An 11053-nucleotide genomic window follows, 5' to 3' on the forward strand; every position below is an offset into this window, starting at 1 on the left:
CAGAATTTCCTACTCTTTTGTTGCCAATATATTTCCTCGTCCCTATAAGCCTCTTTCAGTTTCCTCTCGACTTCCCTTATATCGTCCTAGGAGATCGAGTCATCCATCTTAGCCTCCTGCAAAGCTCTCTTAAGGGAAGAGATAAGAGATGGACCAGACGTCACATTATTTTTTCGCCACCATGAAATCGAGTTTCTGCAATTCCTGATCTTATCCATGAAAGCCGGTATTCGGAAATTATTCGTGCGTGCCCACCCTGACTCCACCGCTCCTAGTAAACCATCCTTTCCCAACCAACGTTTATCAAAACGAAACTGCCTATTCCGTCGTGAAACTGTTCTAAGACAGGTTGCTAAAATAGGACAATGGTCAGACCCAACCATCTCCAAATAATCAACCTTCGAATTAGGGAAAAAACTATGCCAATCCTCATTTCCTAACGCTCGATCTAGACGACATCGAACCACCTGATTATTACATCGATTACCTTGCCATGACAATTGTTCCCCATAGCAGGGAAATTCCAGCATAGCACAATGATTAATCATTAAATTAAAAGGCACAAAAGATGACACTGGGCGCAAAGCACCACCCCTTTTCTCATGATTACCAACTAATTCATTAAAATCACCAATCATAAACCAAGGATCAATTCGAAAAGATCCAATATCCATTAATTTCTCCCACACCGTAACCCGATTTTGCGGGACAGGATCCCCATAGACAAAAGACAAAAAAAACCAAATGTTGTCCAAAACATGCTTGTACATCAATAATACGATCACTCTCATATAAAATAGATAGTTTTATTTCATCCATAAAAAATAAAGCTAACCCACCCCTAAAACCAAGGGGGTCAACAGAATACAAATTGTTATAACCAAACTTCTTCTGGAATTTTTGTAAATAGGAAAAACTTTTTTTAGTTTCTGATAAAAATAAAATATCCGGTTTATGCTGCTTCCATAAATCTCCCAAATATCCCTCTGTCAGATCAACCCCAATGCCCTGACAGTTCCAGCTCAAAATCTTCACGTTCTAGCCGGCGGTTTCGGGAGAGCCCCCATCCCTTTCTTACTTGTAGTACCCCCATCCGAAGGTTTGCCACTCCCTTTATTCGGTTTCCCTAACTGCCTCTGAATATTCCCATCACCTGCAGGTTTAGACAAAGCCTAAGAAGCAAATGTTTCCCAGGAGAAGCCAAAACCCTAGGAACTATCCTAGTACGATTAACATTCTTTCTACTGTAAGGGTTTAAAGTCCTCCTTTTCTGACCACTTGTATCTCTTAACGTAAAAGCTGCTAATGCACTATTAACAACCCCCACATCCAAATCAACCGAAACAGAAGAAGAGTTGTTACCTTGCGGATCACCCTCAGAGTCAACCTGAGTCTCCGACCCTTGATCACCTTGTAAATCAGGTCCCTGACTTGAATGTACCGCAAGACCCTGAACTGTTGAGCCGGCTTCAATCTGGACATCTTTGTTAACACCCTTAGCAGTGTCATCAAACTCACCATCCTCAAGAAGGTCATCAGTTTCAACCTCAAAATCCATCGCTAAGTGTCCCCCGGAGTCCCCCTTAAAACCGCTTCCCTCCTGATCTCCAACCCCTTGTGAAACACGATTACCGGAAGCACCTAAACTGAGATCAATACTCGGAGGAGCCTGCTTCTCAGCCGATGCCTGTTTCACCTTGAACAAAGGTTTAGGCCAAGCCAGCCCAACAGACTTCCTATTTAGATGAAACCCAAAGGCCTTCCCCGATGATTCTCCAAATCCCGTTTGGGTGCCGCGACGAGACCCCTCCTCACGGGTAACAACTTCACCGTAATTCCTTCGCTGACCCCAAGCCGGACCATGGGGGTGCTCATGTTGTCTAGGACCATAAGGACCACCTCCACCATAACGTTGCTGGGGAAAGTATCCTTGCTCGCCATTATCCACAGATTGAAAGTCAAGAGCCCTCTTAGCATGTTTTCGAGGCTTTTCCCAACCCCCTATGTTACGATGTTGCTCTTGCTTGACTGGAAGAGTTTGCCTTTGACCACCCCTGTTATCCATCTTCTCATCCATAACTTGACCCGAACCAGACTTGAGAATCCCAGGACAAACTTTCGCATCGTGAGTGATCCGCGAGCAATGATCACAAACACCCGTCAGTTTCTCATACTCCAATGACACGACGATTTCATCACTTGAAGCAAAAGGCACCACCATTTTAAAAATCAAAGGGTTAAACCCATTAACTGAAACGCAGAGGCTACCAGTCTCCTCATCAACCTCTTGAATCTTCCCAAGCTTCTTACCAATAGCTTCCAAAGTTGCCACCTCCCACAAATGCATAGGTATCCCTGATACCTTAACCCAGAAATTTATCGCCGAGGGATAGGAGGAGGAGATAACTGGCTCCCATCGCACAAGAGAGACCATCCAACTATCAAAGTGATATGGTCCATTCTGAAGAACAGACAAGATATCCTCTTCTTCCTCAAAATTAAATTGGAAGACACCTTGACCAAGGTCTGCTCCCACAACCTTTTCCTCCAATTTCCAGATCTTTGGAAAGTTAGCAATCAGAGACTCCATGTTTTGACAAGCCGGATTCATCAGCCTACCGATCAGGGTCATCGAGAACTGCTGAATTCTCTGAGCCAAGACAGAGTTGGAGATCGTCACCGTATCAGTACAAACCATCGAGGACTTACTCTTGCTGAAAGCTAATTGAGCCATAACTCGCTTTCGACCGAAACCGTGAGAACCCACCACAAAAAGAACACAGAAAAAACTGAGTGAGTAAAGACGCCCAAGAGAAAACCAAGAGATAAACGTGAGAGAGGTAGTGCGTAAACAAAACCCAAACCCACACCTAAATACTTTAACAACCATCCTCAAATCGTAAAAGAAAACAAATCGAATCAAGAAGATACCAAACACGAACCATATCAAATCCAATCGTAACCTCAAAGCAACAAAATCCATTTGAATCTTACTTCCCAAATCGTACCCTTGAGACTTACCATAGAAGAAAGAGAAGGAAATCCGCCTCCCAAAACCCAATGGAGATATCGCCAACCAAAGAGACCACAAATCCCGTGACGAAGGCCAAAACAGCGTGGACAGGATCTCACCCAGAGACCGAATCAAAATATTAATCTCCTTGAGATCCGACAACCGCACAGAATTAAGACCCATCAATTCCCGATTTTCCTTTAAGAAATCCAATCCCAACCATTCAGCAGGGATCTTATTCAAACCCGAAGAAGGAGTACCACTCCAGCCACGAGACCAACAAACAGGACAAGAGTGAGAGACCCTCTCTCCCTCCGCCAGAATCGAGCGAACCAGCATCTCAAGATCTACAGAACCCTTTCGCAATCGCAATCGCCATCCGTTACGTTTAGAAATATAATAGTATAGATTTTTGTTTCTAAATTTTGCATGTGGTTTTAAAACAACAAAAATATAACAAAACTCAAATCAAATTTCTTCTCAACATTCTGATCAAATTAGTACAAAGTTCCATTAATGATTATATCTTTTATTTAATCATCAAGTCTTCTAGAAGTAGTTTTGGTTAATAAACTGAGAGTAAATATTTTTCTTTGATTATCGGAAAACTATATAAGGATTCTAAACTAGTGTTAGGAAATAACTAATCTCGAATTTCATAGTGATTTACCAATAAAAATGTATATATACACATTTATCGTGAACGAGCTGTGGTTCCAAAAAAGAAGAAGAAAAACAATAAGTTACTCTTCCGACAAAACAATTGTTCAAGAAACGAATTTGCATCTGTTCCAAGAAAAAACAATTCGCCCATAGATTAAGAAAGTAATTTATTAAATTGATGATGTTTAATTACAAAGGAAGAAAACTATTGTAAGTTTCTTTGAAACATGAAATGGGTCGTCTATATTTAATTTGAAACTGTGTGGTTACAAAAAACTATGCATAAAATTTGTTTTCCTCTAAAATAAAATGTGATGAAGACATCTTATGATGAAGCTCAAACTAAAAGATATTAGTAGAAAGTGATATGATTGGTCCATCAGTCTAGAAATGAAACTAGTTACAATTAGGTATAGCGCAATGTCTTGTCTCCCTCTCACTGTAATTATCAACCCGAAATCGACTTGAAAATTATGTATACCTTTCCTTTCTCTTTTCTCCTTTTTCCTTCTTATTCCCACTCCACTCCTTATAACTAGTGACATTTTATATATATCTTGTCTCTGCTTACGTGGAAAAATGATCATCATGATTCATGACCATCGAAAACAATATACGTATATGTGTGTACATTTGATAGCCCATATGTGGTTTTATTAAGATGAGAAGTTTTGATGACATAAGTTTTAAAATTATAAACTATTGAAAGATAGTATGGATGTTTTCTGCAAGGACTTTTAAGTTCTAGTGACGAATTTTGGCATATTAAAGTTTTCTAAAAATTATAAACTCAACAGATTTTCTAAAAGTTGTTTTTGAAATTATTTAGTTCTCTAGACGACTATTAGAGTTTTCTAGTGACATAAAAACGTGACATAGTTCAAGCTAAAGAGAATAAGTTTCCGGTCACTGAAAATCGAATCCATGGAAAAATAATTTAAGGCTTTGTCCATTCGGTCACTGATACTCGATTATTAGAGATTAAAAGTGAAAGAGGTCATTACAATAAATCATTTTCCCTGTGTTTATAAACAATATGTAATTGGAAGTATCTTTAGTTAAGTGGTTACATCATTACCTTTGCGACCGATTCTACCGAAATTCGACTCCATCAAATATCGTTATTCTGTATTATAGGAATTGACTATAAATCAGATTTTATAATTTTAATGATAACAAAAGAAAAAATAATATGCAACTAACAAAGCATAAATATTCATCTACTAGTTAGTAAAAATTTAGATTTGCATATCGATCATCTTTATATAAAACTTTCAGTTATTTAGCCATAATATATAATTCTTTAGAGTGTAATTATATATTTTAACCACGAAGTGGTAGACTAGTGGTTTTAGCTTGGTGGAAAAGTTATCCTATTTTTCCAAACGTTTGATTAGTCTTGGATCCCTCCGTATATTTGAAGATTTATACTGAGTTACTAAAAAAAATAAAAAAAAATATATACATTGTCCTACTCCTACCGTCAATTTTCACACACATGAATCATGCATGCGTTATACGACTATATATAGTGCATGCGTAAGTCTATATAAAGATGTGTAAATAATAATAAAAAATCGTAAATACGAGCAGAAGAAAGTTGTGTAAATCGTGGGGGAAACTAACTGAAATGATCAAAGACAAGTAGCTAGTGAACGAGAAGTACCAATAGAGAAAGAGTTTGTAATTGTTCCCCATTACAAAGGAAACATATCTTCTCTCCTTTCGTTGCTTAATATCCTCTTCGGCTCTTCGTTTGCTTTTTTCGCACGTGCCTATTTTCTCTTACTACAATCTCCATCGTTGATCTCGATCAATGCACTACTTTTAACCTACACGTAACACATTTACACATGCATGGACATATGCCTAACCTATATCCCTCTCTATACTGTATACATCGTTTTGTTTGTGGTAAGAACGTTGTCTACATCGTAATCTCCAATAGCAGCAAGCCATCGTTTTTTTTCTTCCCCACTCGTTGTTTACTATTAAAAAAAAAAAAATCCTGATTTTTTGCTTTCTAATAACTTATGCTATCTATTAATTCATATTTTGTTTTGATAAATGTGTGAACTTTTCATCAAATGAAAAGGTTTGAAGAAGTTACAAACTTACAATAGTCTTGAATACAAAGATTGTTCCTTGTTGCCGAAAAAATTAAAACAAGAAAGAATATGTTAAAGGAAATATGAGTAGAAAACAATCTATTAATACTTTAGCCAAACTCTCATAAGGTATTTCAATTGCTCGCGTCTTTTCTTCAGCATAACTGCATCACGAACCTGTTTGTTAAGGACCTTGAATAAAACATGATTCTTCGTGGTAATGTTGTTGTGATACCGGTTGGTTCTCTCCTGCGCAAAGAGTCTCCCAAGAGTTCGAGGTGAGCAAGAGTCTTTATGTTGATTCATTTTGATTATTTGTTAAGCTATATATGTGTTGATTCATGTTATTTAATATCGCAAATAGATATGCTGAGACTACCTACGCAACTTGTGAAGTATAGATATAATTTAGCTATAAACGAATGAAGATTTATTTTGGACTTTGGAGTCCACTATTATTATTGTGAAGACAAAGGCAACCAAGATATTGTTTTCTATTTCCTTTTTTTCTTCTTGGCAACTTATTTTCAAAGTTACTAGTATGTGGGATTTGGAGGATTTGAATCAAACCCAAAAAAAGTTGAGAAACCGACATCTTTTTGTTTTTTTTTAAAATAATTGATTGAATGAAATAGAAAATGTTATTGACATCAGTTAAACATGGGAGCTTACTGTCAGTAACACAAACCATCTTTTTAAGTTACAAAAGTAACAAGATCAACTAACAATAAAAGGCAGAGGAACCCAACTGGTCACTTTTAGTATAGAAATCAACTAACAAGAGAGATTTTCCAACATATATAGTTTCAAACTTGAATTACATCAGATCATTAATATATATAATGGTCTAGAAACTTACAAAAAAAAAAGTTAATTACCGAACCAACATGCATAATCAAAAACAGATTTGTCGATTATATTCAGTTTAATCAGGTAGTGCTCTCCTTCTTGAGTGAGAATTGCAAGCTCTTAGTTACCTCACAAAATCAGCTTTCTTGATTATGGCCAACATCATAGTTTTCCATTTTCTCGAATAAAGCCTTCTTTTCGATCGGCACTCAGTTGATAATTAACATGAACGTAACCATAATCTCAGTGTAAGGGACAACAATTCATCAAGTTCAGTGGCGGACCCACGTTGACGTTGGTGGTGGCAGTTGTCCCCAGTAAATATACTAATACCTAAACGTTTTACGTTAGACATTATAAGAAAAGTGACGTACTGGTTTGAGTTTACCCCTAAAATGGTCACATGAGGAGTGTTCGACTCCACCTTAGAGCAATTTGCCCCCACTAATTTTTTTTCCTAGGTCGACCCTTCAAGTTCATATATATTCTCTCGATATTTCGTGTGTCCACTAACGCCATGTTCTGGTTGAAGATTACGATGAATTTTTGTCTCCTATCCTTAGAGCATGTGCATTGGTCCGTCCTTAGTACGTCCTACATAATTAAAAGGATTAATTTAAATCGAAATCATAGAAAAATGAAAGATACGTTCCTACAAACGGGACAATTTTTATGTGTCCCTCATAACACGTGTCTTCCTGTAATAGGTTGTTGTTTTATGGGTAGGGTGAGAGAAAAAAAACTTGATGTATCGTTTCATTTTTTCTCTCGGACTCTCTCTCTTTACTCTCTCTGTATCGCGACGGCGATTTTTTTGCAAAGGGCGATCGCCTCCATCAAAGTGAAGATTTTGTAACGCGAAGGCGTATCTGTTGTATCATCTTCCAAAATATCCACCGTTTCCAATTGTAAGAGGTTTGTGTTGTAAATTCGAATCCGATTTTGATGTATTCTCGATTTAGGGTTTTTATGATGTATTCTCGGATTAGGGTTAAGGGAAATTGTTTGGGGGATTCGATAGATTAGGGAAATTGTTTGTGGGATTCGATAGATTAGAGAAATTCTTTGTGGGATTCGATAGATTAGGGAAATTCTTTGTCGGATTCGATTTAGGGTTTATGATGTATTCGCGATTTAGGGTTTCGGGAAATTGTTTGGATAGTTTACTATGTATTTTTAGATATATGTTCCTCTGATTTTTGTTTCGATTTAGGGTATTGGATTATGTTTTGGGTATCGATGGTTGAGTGTGTCAATTTTTGTTATAATTAGGTTTTTGGTTTATGTTTGTGGGTTTAGCTAGTTGACTGTCCGAGTTTATGGCTTTGTCTGTTAAGATTGTTTTCAGTTTGTATTGATTATGTGGATTCTTTTATGCTAAACCGAGTATAACCTTGCAATTGTTTGTTTTTCATGAGTTTCCTCAGCGTCACCTGAAGAAAGCCACACATAATGGGAAGCAGTAGCAACAATCATCGAGTAAGAGGTAAATAATCGATTCCTTTAGCTACAGATATGTCCATATTGTTGTTTAGTGGACTCGGTTTTGTAATTGTTGTGGTTGTCTTTGTAGTGGTCGCTGTGTTTGTCTTTGTAGTGGTTTTTTAGTGGTTTTTGTAGTGGTGTTTGTTGTGGTCTTTGTTGTGGTCTTTGTTGTGGTATCATAAATTGATTTGATAAACAAGTTAATATGATTGGTAAACTGCTTGCTAGTATAAAGGATAGTGTAGTTGATGATTGAAGTCTGATAAAAGGGAGCGAATATTAGTGGTGATAATCTATGTTAAAACTCAAAGATTAATGCAAAACTAACATATATAAAACCGGAAGTTTTTTATAACTTAGTTTTGAAAATGTAAAACTCTTTAAAAAAACTCTATTCTTACTAAAAAACAGAGTTAAAGGCTATAATGTTTGGTAGAAACCATCTCCTCTATGAATTTAATGGGATAGTATAATGCTTTGGTTTTTTATAAGTTGTCATAAATTGTGATTAGACTTATGTAGTTGGTGGATAGGTCATTATGATTGTTAAGTTATTACTTGAGAACGATTTCACCTTTTAAACACCAACCAGCCTTCAATCTTTCTCCATAATCTTCTATCTCTCTTATGTCTCCATCATCTTCTATCTCTTTTCTTTTAGAACGATTTCTGTTCCTCATCTTAAACTTCTATCTCTCTTTGGTACACTCTTTTCCTCATCTTCTTAAACTCTTTTCCTCTTTGGTACACTCTTTTCCTCTTTCGTACACTCTTTTTCTCATCATCTTAATCTCGTCTTCCTATGACTTCTTACAATACATTCTGTCAGTCGTCTTCTAGTTATTTAGATCTTCTCAACAGTCAAGGAGAAGCTCTTAACCAAGACGGTGCTTATGAAATACCTACTTGGAGCTCTCAACAATCCCAGGATGAACCTCTGTCTCAAGAGACACCTGTCAAGAAGGATAGGAAGAAACGGAATCCGGCTGACGATGAAATACTGATAAGTGCGTGGCTGAACACTTCAAAGGACCCGATCATTTCAAATCAACAAAAGGGAGGAAGCTTTTGGCAAAGGGTTCAAAAATACTATGCAGAGTCTCCTCATGCGATAGCCAATGGTGAACAGGATGTGAACATCAACTGTAAGCAGAGGTGGTTCAAGATCAATGAGTACACAAACAAGTTCTGCGGGCCTTATGCAGCTGCAGAGAGACAAAACAGTAGTGGACACTCTGAGAACGATGTGCTGAAGGTGGCTCACGACATCTACTTCTCTGACTATAAGACGAAGTTTACAATGGAGCATTGCTGGTGATTGTTAAGGTATGAGCAGAAATTCCTTAACCAAAACGCGATTAACACAGCTTCACCGTCAGTCAGAACAAAGAGGAAACCAGTTGATGCTGCTTCACAATCCGAGGGAACCCACACTGAACAAGACTTCGAGATAAGGCCTCAAGGTATCAAGGCTGCTAAGGCTGACAGGAAGAAAGCTCAGGGAAAGGCTCTTGCTGAGTACACGAGCATGTGGGAAGTAAAGAGGGTGGATATGGCTGAAAAAGAGAAGCTACAGAAGCTTGCCATACTAGACACACTCCTTACTAAACCAGAGCCACTTAGTGCAGCTGATCAAGTTATCAAGGATAAGATAGTGGCTCAGTATTTCTGAGATTAATGTATTGATAGTGGCTCAGTATTCAATTATGTATGTTCGTGTTTCTGTATTAGTACTCAATTATGTATGTTCATGTTTCTGTTTTAGTACTCAATTATGTATGTTCGTGTTTCTGTTTTAGTGTTCAATTACATATGTTCTTGTTTCTGTGTCAGTGTTCAATTAATTATGTATGTTCTTTTATATATTAATAAGACAACACTGTGTCGTGTGAATCTGATTGTGTCTATATGATTCAAATAGATCTATTATCAGTTTTCCGTTAATATTACATAAAAATCTAAGGTTGATGGCTCTTGTATTTTTTGCAGGTTCAGTATTTCATGGGCCATGACTACAACTACTCTCAGCCTGTTTCCTCAGATCAGGCTGATAGATACTCTGATGACACTGAGGACAGAGAAATAGCAGCTTTGATACGGATGGATGAGGCCGAGAGTACTCGAGAAAATGATCAAGCGACTCAATACCCTCCCCAACATGAGGTTGAGTTCGGATTCCCCAAGATATGCTACTGTGGTGGCCAGCCTCTACTATCCTCGAGCTACAACAGAAGGTATGTCGTTTAACTTTAATACATTATGAATTGATTTGCTATGTTTCAACAGATTATGAAATGATTTTGTATGTTATATATGGTAATGCAGATACTTCACATGTGGGAATGTTGATGATGGAGAGATGCATATTCACAAGTGGTGGGATGTAGCTGTCATGGAGGAGATGGGAGAGATGAACAGACAATGTCAAGTGCTGTCTGAGAAGGTAGATAGCCTCACATTCGCAAGTGACTATGACTCGCACATAAGTACTGAAACTGAGCAGAAAATAGTCCAATTAGAGAAGGTAGTGTTAGAGCTACGGAAGACTAGAAATAGGTTTACAAATGGTACATAATTGATATTCGTAATTGCTATTGTTGTAGCTTTAATATGTATGGTTTAGGAGGTCTATGAAATTGTAATGACATTGTAATGACTAATTTGTGTAATATAGCATTTTAATGACTAATTTGCTATTGTTGTATTTGCTTGTCTTTCACTTTTTGTGTCACGGGTAAAACAAGGCATGTAAACAAAGCTTGAGTGACATGCTTCACGGGTAACACAAAGCTGAGTCACAAAGCTTGAGTGACATGCTTCACGGTAACACAAAGCTGAGTCACAAAGCTTGAGTGACATGCTTCACGGGTAACACAAAGCCGAGTATCTCATATCCTATATATATGCTTATTTTGTTATGCAAAACCAATCAAAC

General features: G+C 37.4%; 1 protein-coding gene across 2 annotated transcripts; it reads right to left on the reverse strand.

Moving 5' to 3' along the window:
- On the reverse strand, window positions 770–3648 carry LOC104723468. 2 transcript variants are annotated; one of them, XM_010441847.2, is made up of 2 exons: window positions 1363–3648; window positions 770–1153 (listed from the first exon to the last, which is right to left on the reverse strand). In XM_010441847.2, exons 1-2 carry the CDS (start codon window positions 3350–3352, stop codon window positions 1032–1034), a joined length of 2112 nt encoding a protein of 703 aa, XP_010440149.1. In that variant the 5' UTR covers window positions 3353–3648; the 3' UTR covers window positions 770–1031. The 2 variants fall into 2 exon arrangements, with proteins under 2 accessions (XP_010440149.1, XP_010440157.1); XM_010441855.1 differs by having other exon boundaries at window positions 770–2740; window positions 3022–3190.

The sequence above is a fragment of the Camelina sativa genome, chromosome 2, assembly GCF_000633955.1.
Source record: "Camelina sativa cultivar DH55 chromosome 2, Cs, whole genome shotgun sequence".
NCBI classification, from domain to species: Eukaryota; Viridiplantae; Streptophyta; class Magnoliopsida; order Brassicales; family Brassicaceae; genus Camelina; species Camelina sativa.